This window comes from Gallinula chloropus (genome assembly GCF_964237585.1).
Source record: "Gallinula chloropus genome assembly, chromosome: 1".
Taxonomy (NCBI): domain Eukaryota; kingdom Metazoa; phylum Chordata; class Aves; order Gruiformes; family Rallidae; genus Gallinula; species Gallinula chloropus.
Window position 1 is genome coordinate 113358927 of NC_140085.1, and position 24275 is coordinate 113383201.

At 46.5% G+C, this 24275-nt stretch overlaps 1 protein-coding gene across 3 annotated transcripts in view; it reads right to left on the reverse strand.

The window, feature by feature from the left end:
* Positions 1-24275, reverse strand: part of TIAM1 (TIAM Rac1 associated GEF 1) — a gene marked incomplete at both ends in the record, with an annotated part of 83939 nt that overhangs the window by 20048 nt on the left and 39616 nt on the right. For 2 of the 3 annotated variants that reach the window (XM_084272004.1, XM_084272003.1), the window contains 4 exons: positions 2608-2711; positions 14275-14499; positions 17600-17686; positions 22762-22843. In XM_084272004.1, the coding sequence (XP_084128130.1) occupies positions 2608-2711; positions 14275-14499; positions 17600-17686; positions 22762-22843 (498 nt within the window). Of the gene's footprint in view, positions 1-2607; positions 2715-14274; positions 14500-17599; positions 17687-22761; positions 22844-24275 lie in introns of all 3 variants that reach the window. The other variant, XM_084272002.1, reaches the window with a different exon arrangement.

Below are 24275 nucleotides of genomic sequence, written 5' to 3' on the forward strand. Positions count from 1 at the left end.
TACAAGAGCAGATGAAGGAGAGCTGCAGCACTGCATTCCTCTCCTTTTCCCATGAATTATTAACTCTCCCCTAGGATCGCTTTGCTGGCTGGTGAGCTGGGAAGTTTCCTCAGAGAAGCTCGAAGGTCTCCTCCTCTGCAGAGCTCTGTGGGCATCAGCAGACCGCCTGCACCGCGGCGCGGAGCGGCAGCGCTCGCAGGATTAAGCCCTGCCTCGGGATCTTGCTATCGCAAGGCAAAAGACAACCCAAACGCTATTTTGGGATCTTCAGTTGCTAATGCTGCATCTGTGCTGGAAGAAGGGAGCTCTGCATTTAGCTGGGAGGCTCGTGTGTTGTGAAAATGGATCTGCTCTGCTGCCCAGCAGTGAGCGTGTCAGAGTGCACCTGCCCTGCTTTTGCCAAGGAGGGCAGAAAATGGTGAAAGTCTCCCCTGAACTCCAGCATCCGAGAGAGCTTGGGAGCTGTGGCGGCCATGGTGATGGAGGGGGACATGCCCCTCCTGGTGGTACAAGGACAGAGTGCTTCACTTCCCACATACAAAAATAACCCGTGTGAAGCTGCGCTGAGCACATCAGCTTAACCCTCCGCGCCATAATCCCAGGAGCAGGGAAAGGTGTGGCAGTGGTGGGCAGGGAAACACCTTTGCTTTCCCTTCACCGTACCAGCTGGTGGTGACTTCCCATGGAAAAACAGTGTGCTGCAGCCTCCTTGCTCCCCACGCAGAGCAGCTTTCCCAAGCACACAAAGGGATCAGGAAAACCCTCCCATTGACAGAGCACTTTTTTTTCCTTCCCCTCTATCATATACTGGAGTAACTGCAGGATAATCCGGGCATTTCTGTAGCTTTCATCAGAAAGCCCACCCATACACAGAGATCTTCTGTGCCAACAGGGACAGCAGCATGCAAGAGTTTACCAAACTGAGCGCATCGTATATATACTATACATACACATGTCATTTTTGTGTGGAAGACCATTTCAAGCAGTCTGTCCCCTAACACACAGAATGCAAAGTCAGACGCCTCCCAAGATGCCTCCCTCCCTTCCATATCACACAAACAGATCAAGGCATATTTCTGAATTTTAAAACAAAACATGCACTGCTGTCAGCGTTTACAGAAAGACAGATGTTTCTCTCCTCAGAAACCGAGGCTCGTTACGGTTATGAGTTACCCTTCCAATATCTGGATATTAAGCATCAGAGCTGCTAACGCACATTTCTCAGTTTAACTAAATCTGCTGAGCCACGGGGCTAATCGTGTAATCCTTACGCCTTGCTTCAGGCAATTACGGCTCTGAAGATCCAGGAGGCAAGATGCAAACTGGAACCCCACAGCCTGTGGCACCGTTCAGAGATAGAAAAGCTACGGAAAACATAGCGAGTACGTTTATTCCCCAAGCAGCTACCCGTTATGCTCGGTGCTCTTCCACAGCTTCAGTATCTAACAGAAGAGACTCTACCCTGAGCATTTGAAAATCCCACATATTTACAGTTTAAAATCCCAAAGTATCAATAAACCCTTCCACTTACTGAGGAAGAAATTCTTTGTACTTACAAGAATAAACTTGGGCAATAAAACCTGGAAACACCCTGTACGAGTAATCACCTTCTCTGCACACAAGCTCTGCATATGTTGCATGCATAGGAATGTTTTCTCTTATCTGACTTCCACTGTCTGGCTATCAAAGGCAAAACTACAGGCTAGCATGACATAAGAGATCAGGAAACAAGAGGCCAAGGTCTTTTCCTTCCTTTCCCTACAATGACAAGTAGAAAAGTAGAACAGCACAGGGAACAGCTCAGAGCGCACTATAACATGTTTTAATTAAAACAAGAGCTGAGAAAAACCACACCTGGACATAAGCACAAACTGGGTGAGATCTGCTCCTCATTAGAACATGAATTCTGCTAAAACATAGCTGGAAGCTCTTACCACCACCTATACCTAAAGGCAAACAGTGTCTTAAAAAAAAAAAACTCACTTGATTCTGCCTCAAAAGCCCCTCCTCATCACACCTAATGTGCAAAGCTCCCCAGCACCAGAGCAAGGCAAACTACCAACCACTGCGAAACCCATCCCTTAATAGACAGCAATTAGCAATCCACTTGCACAACCTCTTAGCTGTAATTGGAGAGTTTTGCTTCAATTTAAGGTAGATTGGCTATAATTAGTTTGCATTTAAAAGCTAGCTTGCTATTGATTTCAGGAAATACTGTTTAACTTCTATTCCTCCTATGCCTAGGAAACAAGAAAGTATAAGAAATCGTTATAATCCAACCAATCTTTTGGTTTAGCTGCCCCACTCTGGAGAAGGAGATGCTCAACCAGCCCATTTAAAATCTGTGATGTGGGAATATTATCATCAGGGACAAAAGATGTGAGCCAACCCTGTCAAAAGGGTACAAGTCTTGCTTAAGAGGAAGTGATGTGCCATAATCAGAGCTGCAATTTGTCACATTCGGTGCCATCCGTAAACACCTTAAAAGTAAGATTAACATTTTGGCAGGGAAGAGGCTGTAAATGGTGTGCAGCTGTGAAGCCAGCACGGCAGCTGCGACTGCAGCACGCTTCTGCTCCTTCTCCTGCGAAAACCAAACTATCTCACCTTGCTCATCTTCTCAGCCTCATCCGACGACTCCAAGTCTGGCGCTTCCGCCTCCTCTGGAGCCGTCTCCACGGAGCCGTCGGGGTCGCCGCAAAGCGAGTGCCCTGCTGAAAGTGAGACACATGTTGAACACCCCATGGCACTTCCAAACATTCAAACAGCTGGGTGCAGACGTGGAGCTGCTGTAGACGGTCAGACCCCCTCCTGCACACACCTACATGCCAACGAGACGCTGCGCTGCAGGCACTCAAGGACCTCCAAAGGACTACCTTGGTTTACAGCAGGGGACAGGTTTAACTACAGGGGTAAAAATAAACAGGTTGTGGCCAGATATGCCATTTACTTGGAAATTACAAAAGCTGATTCAGAGATAAGGCTCAAAGGCCATGTTGAAATCCTTAGCATTCATTTCTAGGCTGGCCAGCAATCACCTGCCTTTATACTTCAGTGGTTTCGAATGGGAACTGCAGTACGTGGATGGGCAGGCTGTGCCAAGAAGCAGGTCTTGGTCACAGAATCACAGAATCATTAAGGTTGGAAAAGACCTCCATGATCATCTAGTCCTGATGCAATAAGCTTTCCTGCCCAACATCCACTTGGCTACAACCTCCTTTCAGGGAGTTGTAGAGAGCAATAGTATCTCCCCTCAGCCTCCTCTTCTCCAGACTGAACAACCCCAGTTCCCTCAGCTGCTCCTTGTCAGACTTGTGTTCCAGACCCTTCACCAGGCTTGCTGCCCTTCTCTTGGACGCCTCCAGGGCCTCAATATCTTACTTGTAGGGAAGGGCCCAAAACTGAACACAGTATTCGAGGTGCGGCCTCACCAGAGCCAAATACAAAGGGATGACCACCTCCCTGGTCCCACTGGCTACGCTATTCCTGATACAGGCCAGGATGCTGTCGGCCTTCTTGGCCACCTGGGCACACTTCTGGCTCGTGTTTAGGCGAGTGTCAACCAACACCCCCAGGCCTTTTTCCTCTGTCAGCCCATCCTCTGACTTGAACATGATGATTTTAAATTGCTCAGGGGGTTGGCCTAACACATCCACTACTGAGTTTCAATGTTGATTTTTAAGGAAACAATCGTGGGTTTAGCAGTTTTTAGTAGCCAGTTACATTAATCAAAAAGTAAATTTCCTTTCCATCAGCACATGTGGCAAGAACTGTGCACCCCTGTGCCTGAGCACTCCTCTGGAGACTGTGGTGTTGTTACAGCTAACAACTCCTTTGCGACTTCTCATAAGTAAAAGATGAATAACCTACAAGTAACAAAAGAAAGAAGACAATCCCAGCCTGACAGCTCTGTGCACAAATAACTTTGGGCGGTGATCTCATTCTCTGACCAAAATAACTGTAAGAAACAGTATTCCTACAACTCAGGCCGTCTTCACAGAAGAAGACATTTCATATACATTCAACTTATAGCTGTGGCAAATTATAATTACTGGTGATGGACTGAGCTCTGCCAGGAAATTCCTGCATGCCTCAACTGACCTTCAAGCCAGCATAAAGTGATATTTTACAGCAGCTGAGTCCAGAGACTAATTCCTTTAATCTTTCTCCTCTCCTCCCCTCAACACCACAAGATTTTTCTACCATGCCACTTCTGGGGCTGGAAGGGTGGTTTCTGAGCATGCACCCCTGCCCACATCCTGGACATAAACAGGACAGTCAGTGTCCCACTAGGGATTACACCTTCTATTCCATTGCATTTATTCTTCAGGTAATGCAGAAAAACACAATGAAAAATCAGTGGATGCAGCAACACAGGAAATCCCTGCTTTTTAAAACCCAAGACTCAACAAACTATATTAATATAATTTTTGGTTGCATTGATAGCATGGAGCATTGTGGAAAGTGGGAGAGGGACTGTTCACCAGTGGCTGTAGTGACAGGACAAGGGGCAGTGGCTTGAAGCTGAAAGAGGGTAGGTTTAGGTTAGACGTTAGGAAGAAATTCTTACTATGAGGGTGGTGAGGCCCTGGCACAGGTTGCCCAGTGAGGGAAGACCCATTCCTGGCAGTGTTCAAAAGCCAGGTTGGATGGGGCTTTGGGCAACCTGGTCTAGTGAGTGTGTCCCTGCCTATGTCAGTGGGTTGGAACTAGATGGGCTTTGAGGTCCCTTCCAACTCAAACCATTCTATGATTCTATGAAAACCGATGCTTTTCACAGTATCACAATAGAAATGTTTTTTCAAACCAGTGTGTTGTGGGTTGTTTTCACCCTACAAATAGCAGCAGCTCAACAGAACCCTATCTATCCTATTGTGCTGTCAGGAGCCAGTGGTCCAGCAGCCATCCCCTCCTAATCACTACTAGGCTGAAACCTGGACGTTTTACAACAATGAACAGTGATTAAGCACATCAGATGCAGCACCATTTCTATGTTAGTCCCATGCTGATTCTCTTGTTACTTGCTATTTTTCAATTAGATGTTTCAATTTAGGTAAGTCACGTATATTTGTCTATAAGGAGTATTTGGCTAGACAGCAATGCTGTGAGTAAAAAGGCCACAGTGATGATAACACACATCTGTTACACTGATAATTTACAGCTACACACTGTGTGGCTTGGCCAAAAAGGCTATAATAGCATGGATGGTCTTTTTAATTCAGATTAAATGGCAAACTGCTTTAAAATGAAGAGATATTGAAAAAACCCAAACCCTGATTACACACATCTAGTATATACTTGCTTGTATTTATACTGGAATGAAATATATTTCATGTTACAGAAATGACAGTCCATAAGAAACATGTTTTCTACATGAATAAGAAAAATTCTGCTGGCCTTTTGCTGCAATTGAAGAGTCACTGCTCTTCTTTCAAGGACTTATATGTTAATGCACAATGTTGATTCACTAACGCATCCCAGGTATGGTTCTCTACATCAAGACTGAGGACAGAGATCTGGGTCTGGGCTCCTCAGTACCCAGCTTTCAGGTGGTGTTCTTGCAAGCTTTCAGCCAACATTACAAAAAAAAAAAAAAAAACCAGTTTTCCTGACTGTACAAGATTTCCACTTTGTTGAGTTTGGAAATAATTTGGGAAAGCTGGAATGCAGAAATCTGGAAATAAATTCAGAACGTATTCCACATACTGGGATGGAGCTAAATCAGACATCAAATGAAATCAAAAGGACATAAAAGGTAGTTCATAGCTGAGCTTCTGGAAGACTTGCCTCTCTTCTGAAAAGATAGGGTTTACCTTTTAAAAAGATGTGCCTGTAAGGGTTGTTTGGTGACAAAAAATGTATTTGAAGAAGTGATTTTTCTGTGGAAGAAGTTAGGTTTTCTGAGCCTTGCTCAGATTGGGTCAACCTGGACGACCAGCTTTCTGGTCTTCGTATAAATATGTGAAAAAATTCTTAAAAACCTTAAGCTGTCCATTGAAAAATTAGAGAAAAAATGTGCCCTGTGTCATAACTTGTTTGGAGTAGTCTGTGTTTTTTTCCCTGCAATTAATTCCCCATTATAAGCTGTGTGAAATACATCTTACAGCTGCTTCTCACCCCAAGCCAAGGCAAATAATGTTTGTTTGGGGGAGTTTGGGTTTTGCTTTTAAGCTACCACTTCTCCTTTTCCTGTATATTAAAACACCACTTAATCTGTTTCCTGCAGTCTAAACACTTTTACCCAGTAGACAGCAATCTTTCACTCAGGCCTTAATGAGCACTCACACAGTACATGTGCTCAGGGTGTTTCTAATGTCTTCAGCTGCCAAAGCCGACGCCGACTTTAGCAGGTTTATCTGCCGGTTGCTAAACGGAGGCAATCGGTTCGATAACACCACCCGTTCCTGCCTTTTCATACCCCCAGTTACCGCCCCATTTCTGTCAGGCTCGTTACATCATTTTATTTTTGCCCTGTGAATCTTTATTTAGCTCTGTGAGGAGCGCTGAGGACAATGTGCTCATTTCCTCCCGCCGCACCTGAACGCTCCCCCCAACCGCCACCATTTGCTGGGGACGAGAGCACGTGGGCTCCACTCCACACTGAGGAATTAAAAAGGGAAATCCAAAAAAAAAACCCAGTGGGAAAAGAGGGTCAAATCCATGCGGCCACCAGCACAGATGGAGGTCAGGCGAGCTCCCAGGTTGCCTCAGCAGTGTAATATCCGTGACATTATGACTAATGCCCATTAAATAACCCCTACTTATGGCTCCAAGTAACAAAGTAAAAGGAAGTCTTATATCACTGAAGCAAAGGTGCTGGGGCTTAAAGGCCTGGAGAATCACGTAAAGCTTAAGCTCCATGCCAACGCTTGGCTAAAATTTTCCACCACTGCTGCTTCCAATCTGCAGGGCTGCTGTCGCTCAAGATTTTAATGAGACTTCCACGATATCTGGTACTGCTCTAAAAAAAGCCTGCTTCTTGGTGCAAGATTAGTTTGTTGGGGTTTTTTTTTTTTTATGCAGTGGAAATAATACACCTAGTGAAGCTCTGTCAGCTGTGGTGCAAAGCTCAGGAGGGCACATTCGACTAACACGAAAAGCAGCACGTAAATCAGAACACTCTGCATCTCGGTACCTTATTCCTACGCATGTGGAAAGGGCAATACTGAATTTAGTCCTCTCAGTGGCAGCAAGGGGGGAGTGCTGGCCCGAGCAGTTGCCTGCCAGCATGTTGCACACCGAGGGCAAGAAGCAACAGCAGACTCTGACAGTTGAAAGCTTTGGTTTGTAACTCTAACCAAGGTGCCTCAGTCTCTTAAGCGAGTTGCTTTACACCTATCAGTGCCCCACACAATACTTTGCTATGAGGTAGAGATCAGCAGGGATTGCTGCAGCCAGCCAGCAAGTGCCAGGGACCAAGGAGCTCAGCCCGGAATCCTTTCCTGTCCACCCAACACTGTCCCTCCCTGCAAAAGGTGCGTTGTGTGCCTCCGTCTTCCTATCACTGATGAAACTCGGTGACACTGGAAATCAAACATAGCGACTGCTTTCTCACTCTGCTTAACCCCACGTCAGAGAGAAATAATGACTGACTCCCATCTGAGCTGAAACCATGGAAGAAATATGGACCAGGCAGAATGTGACTACCCCAGCCAAATCCCAGCCAAGACAGTTGGGTGCCTGGGCTCCTGAGAGAAGTGCTGCAGAGTCTTTGGTAGCCAAGTGCTTTCAATGGCTCCTCACAGAATCACAGGATCATAGGGAGTGGAAGGGACCTCAAGAGATCATCGGGTCCAACCCCCCTGCCAAAGCAGGTTCCCTAGGGCAGGTCCCACAGGTAGGCATCCAGAGGGGTCTTGAATATCTCCAGAGAAGGAGACGCCACAACCCCCCTGGGCAGCCTGTCCCAGGGCTCTGTCACCCTCACTGTGTAAAAGTTCTTCCGCATGCTGGTGCGGAACTTCCTGTGCTCCAACTTGAGGCCATTGCCCCTTGTCCTGTCCTCACAGACCACTGAATAGAGGTTCACCATTTCCTTTTGTCTCCCCCACTTAAGGTATTTATAAACATTAATCAGATCCCCTCTAAGTCTTCTTTTCTCAAAGCTGAACAGCTCCAGTTCATATGTGACTGTTGTCTTGAATGAAGAGGATATCACTTTCTTTGACAGCTCAACAGCAACTCCCTAAACCAGAAAGTGCTGTTTCTAAACGCTGCTGGCGAACGGCCCTGTTATGACAACAGAGTACCTTTCAAAAGAGAATCTGTCACAAACGTAACAATTTTAATACAAATTGTTAGGGAAATCTCTCTCAGATTAAATTTTTATTTGACAAAAAATGTCACCTATAATTCTACAATAAAAAAGGTAAGGATGCATTTTTCTTCTCCTTCTTTAGAATAATTCTGGCTATCTTAGAAACATAAAATAAGGAAACGCACCTTTACACTAGGGTATTGTGTCCCAATGGGAAGACCCACAGAGCTGATAACTTCTCCAAAGAGCTGTAAAACCCAGCTACAACTATCACAGTTACAATCCACTGCATGACCAGAGAGCAGCATAGGAACAAGCCAGAGAACTCCCCCTTTCCTGGAGCGCTACAGAGCAAACCCCATAAATCAATTTTCCTTTCAAAAGACCTCTATTGCTTCCCTTTCCATTTCAAGTAGGTAATAAATTGCACAAGTATAGAAAAATCTATACTGAATGTCACTGAATTAATTTGTTTTTCTTGGGAAAAACACAGATTCAATGAAGCCTTCCCAGTACCAACCATACCGCAGGCACTTTTCACTGTCCCCAGGTCAGGAGCCTAGTCAAACTCTCCTAACACGCTTGAGTAGCCCCTCTGGAATAAACAGTTTTCATAGACCTTAAAAATGAAGCGTGTGCTCAGGGACCTCTGAAACCAGGGACGCTGCCATCTGAAAAACCCACCTCTGCCTTCTGCGAGTGCGGTGCCGCAGCCTCAGGCTGGCAGAGCTGGCAGGGGCAGCGGCAACACAGCAGAAAAGATTAGAAATGGGCACGTAAGGGAGCAGGCACGCTGACCACAGCTGAACGGGAACCCAAAGCCCCAGAGCAAAAAGCTAATGTGGCAATAGCCACGCTGCTCCTTTCAGCAGCAGCTCGGGCAGGTCCTGGGAGAAGCCAGGAGTGAGACCTCTGAACACGGTTCTGGCTGAAGCAGCATCCTTGAGCTTTGGCTTTTAAGCTCTTAGAAAACAGATTTCGGGAAGAAGGGTTCTGCATATCTCTGATTATGTGCAAGACCCTTATGCTGCTGCTGCTGTAAATGCCCCTGGAATTGAAAAATTGGTAGCAATATTTTTTTAACATGCTACAAAAGGTAGGAAATTAGTCTTCTGCCTCAGGAAAATAACCCTGAAGAAATTAAGGTTACCGTTAGTCTCAGCTTGTTCTGAAATCCAAATTACTTAGCCTGAGGGGACCTGTGACAGGACGAGGATGGAATGAAAAATAATGGCCATTCATATAGAGCAAGTTGGTTTCGGTTTATAGCACAGTCTTTAGAGTGTGTGTTGACTTCAGCCTCTGGTTCTTCTGCTTTCAGAATGACAAAATAATAAGGTTCCTTACAAATACCTCCCCGCTTCATATCTAGAAGATTAATATACCCATTCAAAACAGGGATGTACTTTCTTTCTTTATCATTTATACATTCTGCAGAGTGATTTATATGGCTCTTGGTTATTCTTGTGGAGTTATCCCTCATGCTAAAGGTCTCCAAAACACAGGAGTGTGCAAAGTCTAAACCTCAGAGTAAAAAAAAGGTATTGAATTGTGGGGAGACCACAAACAAATACTGATGCTGCTCCCTGGTCCCGCTTCCAAATCCCACATCCCCTTCTAATAACAAAATATTTCCTTTATCATTTTGGGGAGATGCCAGGCTGCATTTCCAGCTTTCAGGCTCTTGTTCCCTGGATTGAGTGGAGCAGGCTGGGAAGACAAAACACTCCTCTTGGGGATGGGAGACAGCTCTTACTGATCCTTTTAGGCAATAAGGAAAGCATGCTGCAAGGCTCCAGACAGAATGAGAGTTAGTCCTCCTCAACCAGATTTATGCAGACTGCATTAGCAGGAGAGAAGACTGAAAGCTGGGAAAAAAGGAAAAAAAAAAAGAAAAAAAAAGATGAAAGGAACAAAAGTGTCTCTGCAGTCCTGATGCAGCGCGAATTCCTAGGGGAAAGTATATATCATACCCAAGATGATATTTTTCACATCAATTAGAGCTATAAAACCCAAGGTCATTTCAAGAATAACCTGTTAAGTAAACACAATGAAGTAACCGCTGCCACAGAGCTGATTTGCAGCTCTAGCCCCGACCTCGGCGTATACAAGGCAGTTACAGATAATGAAACAGCTATAAGAGAGGTCGTATTTAACAGGAGCACTGGCAGTCACTGCAGGGAGGTCAGGTCCCAGAAACACAGCCGCACTTTGCTCCTGGAAGACCTCCCACAGAGTAATTAGGCATTAGGAAAGCTTCCTTAAAAAAATAAAGTTATAACACGGCATTTTTCTGTCGAAAGCACAGGATGTGATTTGCCTCACACAGAAACTTTACCCTTTCCTGCCTTCACAGCTGAAGAAGAATTGCCAGTGGAGAAGATAATGATAGGACATCAGCGTGATCGGTCAACCAGACCCTGAATTTCTGGAGAATGGATGTGCCTGCAGGTGATTTATACCTGCTGGCATTCTGACCCACCAGCGTTTCACCCCCCTGCTGAAAGGGGGGGCTATACTACTACAGGACTGAAGGAAAAAATCTGCATGCTAGCATATAACAGAAATCAGTGAGCTGATTTGCCTAGTGAGCCAAACTGCCAGTAATCAACAAGGACACAAATAAATGGGTCAGCGGGTATTTCATACTTGGCTGCTTTCTACAAGGAGCTGTGGAGCCGAGACCAAAAATATAAGATACATCCACAGCCTCCCAAATAAAAGCACACACTCCTCTGCAAAATTTACTGTGAATCTCATTTTATGTAACAAATCTCTGAAAAAGCAGAGGGACAGAAGAAAGGCTTCAGTAAAACGTTATGTTCTACAAACACCTAAATAGAGAGAAATTGGTGGGGAAGATTGAAACACCTGCCTCCCAACTGCACACTTGGATGCAGATCCTTGCCTTCGCTCCCAGCCCAGGCTGTTATCCCAAATTATCGCATCAGCATTGTTTAGCTTTAAACACCATCTTAACATCACTCTTCAGAGGCATGTTTCATATGTCAGCTACAGGCACTTTCAGGAGCTGCCAGACACCTGCTTGTCTGTTGATGAGCTCCTGTGTTGCTTCTGCTGGCTAAAGAAGGGTTTCTCCCTCTTTCAGGAGCAATGAAGGTGATTCCCACCTCAATGTGTGCTGCCTTTTGAAGGCAAGCAAACGTCCAGAGAGCACTAGCACCTGTACCACCTGTCTGGTGAAATAAAGAGCGAAGGATCTGACTACAGCACACCAGAAGTCAGGAGCAGCTGTACCGAGAGAAATCTGAAGGGAAAAGGACGCCCTGAAGCTTAGCCCCAGTCCTGGGGAGCTATTTAAGAAGCAGGTGCTTTGGCCCAGCAGACAGTTCACATGCTCACCACAGGAGATAGAGAAACAGGCAGCCGTTCCACACCACTGCAATAACTACAAAAGCCCGGCTCGGGAGAGGCTCACAAAGGAGGACAGACATGACTCGAGGTGGGAGCAGCACAAAGGAAGTTGTGCCTGCAGAGCAGCAGAGGTGGGAGGTCTGACTGTGCCGTGACATGTCCCTCAGCCACATCCCGTGTCTTCATTGCATACGGTGCACACGGTGCCACGTCAGTGGACAATGTTAAAAGGCAAATGCCTCTGCAGACACATTTGGCAAACCGTGCCCCATCTCACCCTCGGTGAGGAAAAGGACTCCTCGGAGACCCTCAAAACCATGATGCAGAGAAACTGCTTGTTGAAGCCGCTGCTGAGGCCCTGAGTCAGGCGGTGCGACAGCTCTGCCTTAGAAATCACTGCGCTGCATAAACACAAAAGTCCCAGTCGCCAATTCTTTGCACCCAGGGCAGGCAGCACTCGCTACAGTGGTAATCTGGGGTACAAGCAAGGACTCAGCACATCGGGTTTCAGTGAAAAAGCACAGGCAAGGACAAGAGGATGGAGCCCGTGAAGAGCTGGTGTTAGGTAGGAAATGGAGGCATCTTGTGGCCAGCCATAAAAATGTACCAGATGAGCTCGGTTTTTCAGCACAAAAGCCTAACTGGGAAAAGTTCTGTGAAAATTAAAAGGGGAAAATGTCCTTCTGGAAATGTTTAATTTTAACTGCCTTTGGGGGTTTATCACATATCTTATATGTGGTTTCTTTTATCAGTCCTCTCAGGGATATCTGCATAGAGCTGTTTTAAAGCTTTCTTGTTGATGCTATTCCACTTGCTATAAGCACCACACTCCCCAAAATCAGACCATGGGTCCAGTTTTCCCTTTCCCCACTACGTGTTCCCATCACCTGAACAATGACATTTTTGCTAGATCACTTGCAGTAAATATGTTAAACAAAATCAGAGCAGCATCCAGAAGCATTGAAAGGCACGCTGCACCTCCCTGACCCTTTGCAGGCAGAGACGAGTCAGCTTGGTCCTGAGCCCAAGCAAACTTATCTTTCACTGTGGCTCATCTGCTCCAGCTCAGCATCATGCTAATGCACTCATACTGCTCTTGGGTTAGCTCCAGTCTGCCCCCAGACTCATCCCAGTCCTGGGAGAAGGCTGATTTTAACCCCAAGTGAAGTGCATTAACAGATCTCTTTCCACTCCAGATTCTGATTCCAAATGCACCAAACACAACCAATTCATACTTGTCAAACCTATTATTTTGACATTTCTGAAACCTTTATTTTGGGGAGAAAACAAAGTATCTTGCCGTATTCATACACCATTTACTTTTGACTGGAAGACAAAATTTACCTCAGCTCAGAATAGTTTTGATTCTCTAGAAACTGCTTCTGTCTGGCCAGGCCATTCATTTTTCCTGTATTTTAAATTATTCCAAAAAAACTAAAGCCACTGGGTATGTCCATCATCCTCTTCTGTTTTCAAGTTAGGGAGCATTTAGAAGCTTGCAATTTAGAGCTGACTAAGCAGACAAGTACGAGGAGACATGGTGCAGGAGCTTTCCAGCTATCCCAGTGCAAGTCCAGCTTACAGAGGCAACGGCTACCAACCTTCTAGGAGGCACTCCTCTTCTGCAGCCATTTCTCCTACCCCAGCACGGGGCCTTCTCCTCAGCCGGTTTAGGAAGCAAAACTATTGGCAAACAATTCCCATGTGCCAGGGACTCGTTTTCTGCCAGTTCAGTTCTCTGAGCAAGGCAGCGCTGCTGCGGGGCCAGATAGGTATGTTTGGCTGTAATGCCAATCCCTACCTTTAGGTGGTGTGAAAACTGTCCTCGCGAGTTACTGCCGTGTATCATCACACAGACAGGGCTCCTCTGCTGCTGGCTAACCTCGGAGAGGGTTTACTCTCTCCTCCTTCCCTGCCATATGTATGTCCTGTGGGAAAATCCGGAGGTAAAGACACCTCCTGAGCAGTCCAGAAGTGAGTGAGTTCTGCAGCTCACTGGAAGCACTGCTAGATGCTGTGACGTGCATTTGATAATGACATGTTTCAGAGCCTGACCATGTACACATTCTTCATTGCTACCACAGACTACACCTTACAGCTTTCAGAGCTCCCACATAGCATCTACTCAGCACCTTTGGACTGTAATTCCTCTTGTTTCCACCACAGAAGTTACATGCAGGGATCAATGGGATTACACCAGCAAATCCTATGAGGAGCGGCTAAGGGAGCTGGGGATGCTTAGCCTAGAGAAGAGGAGGCTGAGATGAGGCCTTATCACCACCTACAGTTACCTGAAAGGAGGTTGTAGAGAGGTGGGCAGTAGTCTCTTCAGCCAGGTGACAGGTGATAGGACAAGGGGAAATGGCACTAAACTGCGCCAGGGCAGGGTCAGATTAGGTGTTCAGAAAAAATCCTTCAGTGAAAGAGTTGTTGGAGCCTGGAACAGGCTGCCCAGGGAAGGGGTTGAGTCACCTTCCCTGGATGTGTGTAAAAAAAGGGTAGATCAGGTACTTAGGGATATGGTTTAGCATAGGATGGGAACAGTTGGACTCGATGGTCTTAAAGGTCTTTTCCAACCTTGTGATTCTGTGATTTACCAGCATAAATTCTCCTCCTGGTAATTTCTACATCGAATCCAATACCTTGGTTGCTCCCAGCAAACAGCAGTGTGCTGTCACTGGAGTCAGATGGGTTTTCCAAGCGGCGTGGTGGTGCCTGCGTTAGTTTCTGCCCTTCCTCTATCTCAGGGTAGGTGCGCACGGTCAGCAGGAGTGAGGGCTGAACGAGGGCATCTTTCAGCAAAGCCGAGTCCAGGTCGTCAGCAGCTTTCTTGTTAATCTCCACAATTTCATCGCCAGCTTTCAGGCCTGCAACACGGGAAGGAACAGGTAAGACTTGATGTCTCTGTTACCTGCAGACATCAAGGAGCTCAGGCAGGTGTTTATGAAGTGCCAGACAGTGTGATGTCTAGACGTAAACATTTATGACTGCAAATGATATTGAAATTTGATGGCCTTTTGTGAGAGCTATTGTCAGGCTGGTACTACAGTGTGGTGCTCAAGAAGTCCCTCACAACATAACAGCAACAAGATAATCCCCTTTTTCTTCACATCACTCTGCAAGGGAGCAGCCACTGCAAGGCAAGCCACCCTACACAACACACTGCTCGTAAATCAGCATCTGACTCAAGAACAGAGTCAGACCTCTGAGGCGCTGCACACAGGATGGGGTAAGGATGGAGTAGCTGGGCTCTCTTGATTCTTGCTTTTAACCTACCATATAAGTGAAGGATTTTATGTGTAGTGTTCACCTACCCATACACCTAAGAGGAGGGAAGATTTCCCACTCAGGTGGGGCATGCTTCAGAGAGCTCCCTCTCTGGCCCTGTCCGAATCGCGCCCTAGTGCACAGAGCTTCAACAGGCAAAGTTTAGCGCTTGCTCAATTAGTCAGAGTGGGGTTTTCCATCTGATTTCAGGAGCTATTTATAGTACCAGTGCCCAGGGGAAAAGGGGATCTGCAGAAGAAACAGATGACTCCCACTCACTTCAGAGGTGACACATCAATGCCAACAAAGTGCAGCCCTCCAAGGTACTGCAGGACACCTGACCTTACCCTCAGCCAGCCGGGTCTGTTCCCCAACTAACAACAGTGAGCTGGACCGGGGTTTAATCCCAAATAATCTGTGTGGTAGCAGTGCACCAGGGCATGATGGTGCTGACAGCCTCAATTGCTGGGGCAGCTCCTGCCACTGCAGCTTATGTCTCCACATCAGAATGCCAGTTCCACAGAGGCATCCCCCCAGGAGCCGTCCCGCTGGACACAGCCAGTGGGAATGCATGCTCTGCCATGGCCACCAAGCTGCCAATGGGATTGCTGCAGCACCTCAGTCACCATCCTGGAGTTTACAGGGATGAAAGTGGGAATTTACAGGGTTGAAAGAGCTGCTTAGTGGGGGTGAGCTGCCCTTGTGCCGTGCAGTCGTCTGGCTAGGGGATCATGCAAAAGGATGAGTCTTGCCACCCTTAAGACTCAAAAAAAGGCCCAAACTGCAAGCAGAGCTCAGTAGTGTCCTCCAGAAAATATATTACCTACCCACAGTGATGAAATGTGAAAGGGAGGAGGCTAAAGAGCTTCAGTCTTCCTCAGGAAAACAGATCTTTCTAAATGCATGTAATTGTGCCCATAAACTGTTGTGTGGCATGCAGTTTTGGAGAGAATAAAATGAACTAGATAGAACAGCTACCAAGTAAATGGACCATAAAATCATATTTGAAACAAGGACAAAACAAGGCAAGTCAAGCATTTCGCATTATTTCATTTATTCTACTTAGTGATGCCATGTCATAACAGCAGCACATTAATATGCCTGCAACCATAAACATCGTATCTGGGGCTTCATTTACTCTTTGTAATCCTTGGTTTTAATCATTTGGGACAAAGTATTCTATCTATTTTAGTACAGTCGAGCACATCAGATTCCAACAATGGTCTAGGCTGACACAGACCAACAGAAAAAAATAAAAAGATTGATCATAAAAATTATTAGGAGAAAATAAAATTTAAGTTTTCACATGGGACAAGAGATGGAAAATGAAATACTGACTCTCTTCTGGTTAGACTTGCTGTAGCACGTGCAGTCAAATGCAAGCATGAATGTAAATAATGGGAGGAAGAGAGAGTTTTCCTCCCTGCACTCTGCTAACTACGGGCATCTTGTCATAGCACCCTGCCAAATGCCGTTCATACAGCAGTGGCTTTTTGTATCAGTTACAAGAGCAAGGACTGACAGCGTGTTTTAGCGTTTCAGCCCCACAGGAGGCAGTCTGTGTTCATGCATTCAATTAAACTGCCGCAGAAACATCTTCCAAAAGCAAAATAAGGAAGCCCTGCTGAAACCCTCCAGCCCTTCATACTGTCTTTGCTCCCTTCAAGAAGCCCAGAGAGTTTTATTTCCCTGGTACAGGCTGGCAGACAGCCACCCTCCAGCCCTCACTCAGGCCTTTTGGCAGCCCCCCCTGTTTCTGTCTGCAGTCCCATCCCTCCACCGATCCACTTCAGCCACTCATTTCACTGCAGCACAAGCCCACTCCATTTGCTATTGGGTCAGAAGGCCATCCACCCATGTCTGCCGTGGCAGCTTTCTATCAAGACAGAGAGCTGAATCGGCTCACCAGAGTGCCAGAGTCAGCACAAGCAGTTTGGGGGAGACCAGCCCCCATCGCTTTTGGCAACAGCTAACTATTGAATGAGCTCTGCCAGAGCACGTATCCACTCGCCAAGAAAGCTCTGAAGGTGTTTCTGGGGACTCTGCATGCACTGATGGTTTATGAAGAGATGAGTCTGTGCCCCTCTTCAGCGCTCCCCATGTTGTACTTTAAAACCTGGTTAGGATTCAGGTGCCTGGCTCCCTGAGCAGCCCACCCTGTGACTGCATGAGCAGCGCTGCCGGCACACTGGAGAGGGCAATGAATGGGAAAAGCAGTAAAGGCATGGCAGCACTGGGACTGACCTCAGCCTGGGTCAGCTGCAGTTAAACCCTATCCTGTTCTGCCCTGGGATGGGCCTGGCTGCCTTGTTATCACTGCCAGTTTCTGGTCCACGTGCTGTCCCGCTTCCTGTCAAGGCAGTAATCCCAGCCGCAGAGCATGGCACTGTGATGACTTCTACCATACCCATTTATCTTGCAGTGACCGACTAGAGAGGGCTCCTGCTCCTCTTTCTAGCTGCAAGGGACATGCCAACCCTGCTACGTATACAGTGACTTGAAATGAAGGGGTTGACTATACAGCATAACTGATCCCAAGAGCAGAGCAGCCACGTACCTCAGATCCTTCCCAAAAGACAGTGATCTCTTTTGGACTGGGCCCCTCGTGTGGTGTGTTTGTAAAGCTCCCATCCCAACAAGCTCACAGTCTATACCCAGATTAAGCAAACAATAAGCAAAGCACTTTGAGAAGTCTTTTACCTTTCTTGAAAGCCAGGCCTGTCTCTTTGACACCGTTCACATAGAGCCGGCGGATCCCTTCTTCTTCCACAGAGGACAGCGAGAAACCTGGGGAGATGCCCAGTGAGACAGTCAGAAGCAGCCAACGACTTCCAGCATGTCCTAACAATGGCATGCACCACGGAGGCTGGAATTCCTCCCCTCTCCTTTCCCCTAAACCTTCACAAACGTAAAGGGAAAGTTAAAAAAAATGAAAGTGGCTGTAACAAAAACCTGCACCGAATTCCTGAGTTTATACATAAGTCACCCACAGCTTTATTTGAGGGTACCACAGCTGCAAAGTCTTGGAACAGGCTTCCAAGTCTCTTGCCACAAAAGGTCACTTCAAGAAGTCTTGCTGTTTGCTGACAAGAGCTGCCCAGAGATGCATGTTGTGACCCAAACTGACAAAGCCAGCAAACGGAGGGCGATGGCTGACACGCCACCCTGGGCTCAGACAAGGCCTAACAGCACCTGCTAAAGCAGAATGCCCATTTGGACTACTTTTAATTCCTGGACTGGGGAAGTCTGTAAAAGTGCTGCTTCCCCTTCTCCCCCTTTCCATTCTTGGCCGCTCCTGACACGACTGTTCTTTGCTAAGTCTCAGCTCAGCGCAGAGGTTTTAGCTAGAGACCGAGTTTATAGCTACTTCAGAGACCCACAGCCCAGCCTTACAGTGGAAGCACGGGGACAGCCTCAATGTAAACAGAGTGAGTGGTACCCTTAGGTTGGGCTTGGGTGATTTTCCTGCCATTTGTGCTTGACACTGTGTAAGATAACAACGTGTAAAGGAAATACAATGTGGTTAGTTAAACAGGGTTTATTTATTTACTGTTGAGAGTTCTCTAAAGCAGAACATTTGCCTTTCTGAAACTTCATTACTCCCTAAATGTGTGTAGGCAACCATTTGCTCTCTCCTTTTCCAACTAGAAAAACATTTACAAACCTCTGGGGGAAGATGGTCATTTGACATGGAATCAGCCACCAGCCAAGAGGAAGCAGATGTGCTGGGAGCCTATTGTGACTTCGATCTCCCTTCAAGTTGGTGCTTATGGATGAGAAGTTATTTTTTCATCCATCATTTTTTTTAAAAAAAGGAAAGGAGGGGGAAGAATGTGGCAGCCTAGAAGTGAGGAGCATATGGCCCTTCATGACTTACTGAGCTACTTGGAACCCGTATGCGAGCTCTTCAGCCTGCATAAAATGAAATTTGGGAAGCTCACTCAACACATGGCAGAGAGAAAAACTTTTGACTAAATAAAAAGAGCAGCTGTAAAGAAACAGTAGGTATTGGTTGTCATCACTACAAAGCCTACCTGGAAGGCCCTTAACCAGAAGTGGTGAAGCATGCCCAAGACTTCAGTTTGAGTCAGCACAAATAATCAGTTACTAATACCATCACCCTCTGCAACTGAATCACTGTTCTGCAGCCAACTACCACGCAGTTAAAACAAGGCTGAGTTACAACTCAAGGTCTCACTGTGGCTAACTGTGAAGGGATTAGCACACCCAAGCAGTCCCAAGTTCACATCCTTTTCCAGAGCAGACCTCTGCCTCCTCCAGTCTGCCAGGGCTAAGGGCAAAAAAAGAAACCCAGTGCAGAAAGGGTGTAAGGAACAACCATGTGTGTTGTCATTACCTGTTAAGGGATGAGAGATGGGTAAGGAGCAACAGCCCTGAAATGGTCATCTTGCAAATACACTTAACCCTTCTGCAGACAGGGGATGTGACCAAGCCCCAAGTGTGGATAAACTGTTTTATTTCCACAGTTGTGATGTGGCTGGATGCCATAACCAGCAGCATTCCCGTCCCACCGTAGTGCCGGTGCCAGTGCTGTGCTTTCACTGCCACGCAGTAAAGCAGAGCGGGGAACTCATCCAGATGGGAAATACCTCAGTCAAGTGTGTATAGAGATATATGATACTGCCTACTTGTGTGTGTGTGTGTGTGTATACTCACATACACATATTCAGAGATATGTTTATATACTCGTAGATATGCATAAACATGTATGTACAGTCTGTATAGCTACATGTATAGTACGAATGCAGAGTTTGCACCTGGCTGAATTCTGCAGGTGCTCCCCACAAGCCCATGCACTAGCAGTAAATGAGAGGAAGGGCAGGGGTGGGTGGAAGCAACAGCGATTGCATAAGCCGGCATCACCGCCAAAAAGATTATTATCAAGCTGTGCATGGACTCTGAACCACAGGTGTGAAGGGATGGGCGGTGACCCAGCCAGAGCCTTTTCTTCCCTGCAAAGTTTTGCTGAAGGGAGAATGAGTGCCTGTGTCTGTGAGTGTACGTAGCCTCACCGACCCAGCATAATACCTGAACAAATCTGCCTCCAGCACATTACCTCGTCCCCCTGAGACAGACAGCTGCTATCAGAAATGTCGCTGCGCTCCCGGTACGCAGCGGAGCTGGAAGCAATAGGTTCTTGCTGCCTGATCGCAGCCCACACAACCTTTGCAAAGAGGCTGGTACCAGTGAAAGAAGCAAGAACACAGGTGCCCACGCATCAGCAACAGCATCACACTGACAGATCTAATGCTAGCAAGGTCCAACATGCTGGGCAGATGTTCCAGGAGTGCCTCTTCTCACAGGACGCTGGTGGGAGTAGAAACACTGCGAAAGGTTCCCAGGTGAGCTCTCATCTCCCCAAAACACCTGTTCCACTGCCTTTACATCATTTCAACTCATGGTGTGCTCAGGCACAGGTGAAGCTGCTCTGAAGGGGCAGCTCTGCCCCCTCCCCAGCACCAGGATCTCTTAGCTGGCCCAAACAGCTTACACTTCTTTTATCACCTCACCTTTCTACCAGGCTAGTGAGCTGAACAGACCCGTCTAATTGCACCCATAGTGAAAGCATTTAACCTCCCTATCTCTGATACCGTGTCTGTTAAACGGAGATAACAGCACTAAGTCTACCTTGTCGGGATTAATGAATAGCTGCTTGTGAAGTATCATGAAAATTCAAAGTGATTTACAAGTATTATTACTGCTCTAGCTGGAATACCAGCAACAGCAACAAGTAACATCACTAAAGATTCTCATAATCTCCTCCATTTTCAAAATGAAGACTTTTCCAGTTCTGACGGAGTCAAGGCACAGGGAGTTTGGAGATGTGCTCTTACAACGGCCTAGAAGCATGGGGCTTGGACAAAGCCACGCCAAAAAAGCCCAAACAACCATCCTAACAAGAAGTCCCTTGGCGTTCGAGACACCTGGTTTTGGTACCAGCCCCTGACCTTGTTCCCGGCACTTGCTGAAGAGCCTGGGAGGAGCTGAACTCCCAGCGCTGCCCAGCGGACTGGGAACCAGTCTCACACCAACACTTAGGCAGGTGCTCAGACCCTTGGGGGCTGTGCACTCCCATTACTGATTTTCAAAATGAAACCAGCACCAAGAACCTTCAACCCTGCTGCAAAGATTCCACACCAAAACTTTAAAGCTCTGATCCTCGTGCTGCCGTAGCTGGTGGATGTGCTGTCGCTTTCTCTGGGGACTGGAAAGTACGTATTGGCAATGCTAATTCTGTAAAGAGCCTAAAAACTTCAATGTACAGGATGGGAAAGGATCTCAGGAGGAAACCTCGCCTATGTCAGCACGGAGACAGGATCAGTGCTTCACCCCAGCTCGCCTGTGCACACACTTCTTTCAGCGCACACTTGCCACCAAGTGAACACACGGGACTGCTCCTATGAGACACATGCAGACTTCAGGACTTCTGCTGCCATTTAAAATCCAAGTAGGTTTTGCCATTTTCTTTCACTGAGAGCCAGCTTTTTTTTGGGGTGCACTTAGCATTCACTCCCTGCAGGGTCAGAGCCCCTGAACTGCTACATTCTGCCTCATGCAGCTGATCTCATTTCACAGGACATGACAAGGCATTTCCCAGTCCTTCCCATCTACCATTTAAAAAAAAAAAGAGAGAAGAAAAAGGAATAAACAGGAAACACCATGATGCCCCTAACTCTTGCTGTGCTTTCAGGCATGGCATAATTATCGAACCCAGGGCCGTTGCTGTGCTGGTTAATACCTCTCTCTTTGGCATTCCATATTCCAATTGCAGTCAGTACCACCACTTCATTGCAGAGCTCAATATTCACCATGGCCTGCAGCTGTGTATTAAGCAGTTTGGGGATTCAGAATTATTCTAGTCATTAAATCAGAATATTTAGATAAACAGTAAAAAAGATGAAGATTGGCTTCCCGCAGTGTAGGTTGCACAAGTAACTTTAAAATACACTACAGAGCTGCAACTGCTGGACCAAAGGGCAAACTCACCCGGCCGGAGGTCTGTAACTTCAAATACTTGAAAGCCAAGAAATATGACCACCCCTGGGTAAAGATTAGGGATTTTGCTGAAATTACACAGGGAGGACTTCTCCTGGTTTATGTTTATACACAGATCTGTATGACGAGTCAGAGTCTGGCTCCAGGAGTCCTCGGAGCATCCTCGAGGGCTGGGCATTCACTGGGGCCAGGCTCCTCCAGCTTCAGGAACATCAGGGCCAGACAGGGACCCACCTTGTGTGCCCACCACAGGCGAGGAGAAGGGCCAAGCAGCCTCTCCTGGACATCTGCCTGGCCACAGACCTCAAGATGCCTCCCACCACGGAGGGGCTGCTGGCTGCATCCTGGCCATCACGCTTGGTGGAAGGGGGTGAGGAGTGGGAGAACTTGCTAGCAGCGGCGAGCCACAGTGGCAGCCCTCTCCCAGGACCCACTGCAGGGCCCCCATGAATGCCACGATGCTGACATTCAAGTAAGACATTACAACTGGCAAAGGATGCTGTTTTCCACCGGCGCTCAGTTGCACAACCTCTGTAGGTGGTGTTTTGAGAAAATACAAGAACAAGAAAACATTTGTCCTTTCTGCCACTGTAGCTCTCATCAAAGAGCTGCACATCCTACAAGCTCAAGCAGCAGGAAACGCAGCGCTTGGTGCACTACAAATAAAACCGTGCTGCTTCAGGGCAGGGGAGCAAGCTTTCTGTGGATGGCACAGGAATCAGATGTGTTTTCCAGACTGTGTTCAACAGGCCTTTCAGGTATCTCAGTGACTCGCAAGCAAGAACCTGCACACACTAAAACTGACTTGGTAGGAAAGCAAAAACAAATCAAGGAGAGAAACTCACCATAAATATCAGATGATGCATCAGACTTCTCTATTTGAATGTGATGTGTAATCTTCTGACAGATTTCTATTTCTTTGTACAGCTGAATAGAAAAAAAAACAAACACAAAAATATGTTACTGTGGGAGGATACATCAAATGTAATAATTTTGAGCTGATTTTTCATTTATTTTATTACAGGTGGAAGAAATGGCCCATGGTTATTATTCATCAAACAGTTTTTCTCTGCACGTGTGAGATGCATTAGTAGTGTCACTGTGCTTTACTGTCAGAACATAGTCAAAGGGGAGGCAGAAGTGTTTTACTACTGGCAACACAAAAGCAAGGATATATCTATTCCACTAGGTCAATACCATGTTGAGTGCACAAGAAAAAGCACTTTCATTCCTGTTTTCATATTTTATGGGTAGTCATCATTTAACCTTTTTATATCGTATTGATTAAGGCATTGCAGGAATTCGATCATTCGACAGCATTAAAACCACAAGGAGGGATTTTGTTTCCCAAATACATTTCTCGGCTGGTAGAAGACTATCAGGTTTGATGCACAGCACTTTCTTAGCATGAAATCTCCTTTTTAACACATTTGTGTTTATTTGTACCGAGAAAGGCCCCCCCAAGTCTTTGAAATGGTCATTAACATCCTTCCTGGGAGACCGGCACAAATTCACACCTAGGTAATAACCCAGAAGCCTTCACAGGCTGGTGCAGCTCACTCACTCTGCATTTCTGGAGCCAAGCAACACCTCAGCGGGGCTACACCCCTCTGGTGCAGCTCACACGTTTTCTGCTTTTAAATCACGGTCTCCTGTCTTGTGTGGATTGTTTTTGCAGCTGGGTCCTTCCCCCCAAGGTCCAAACAAAGGGCCTGTCACCCCACCAAGGCAGGGAAATCCCACTTTTCCAGACAAAGTCACCCAGACCAGGTATTTAGAAGCTCTGAGCTGACATCTCTGGGAGTCAGCCCTGACTTATTGCTTGACACAGTCCCCATGCTCTGGAAAGGTCTGTCTCAGACGAGGTTGGAAGCTGATTTTTCCATAACACAGTCTAGCACTTAAGTGAAAAACCATCCTTTTGTCTTTGGAAAAAACATCCCCACAGGTGAGTGAGAGCCTGTGGGTAAATAGTCCTGCTGTTTACATGCTGGCATGAGCATGGAAAAAAGGGGATTCAGGATAATTAACATTTTGAAACTAAATGTCATCTTAGTGTTTGGACTGGAGTATTTAAACTGTTTCTTTAAAAGAAGAGTAATGCATTAGTAAAGGGTTTCTTTAATAAAAATATAGTTCTGTCTCCTGCTCGTATTGGCACTTACATACCTGTTTAGTTGGAAATATTAGGTATCACAGAAAAGTTATGTGCCCATTTAAATGATCCTGTGTAGCAAAATAAAAGGTACAGGTATGTAAGGATGCCATGCTAGCAGTATTTATAAAAAGCAGTTTTTAGCTACAGGAACATATTATCCAGAACCTGAAAAAGAGTCAAATGACATTTGGAGAAATCTCA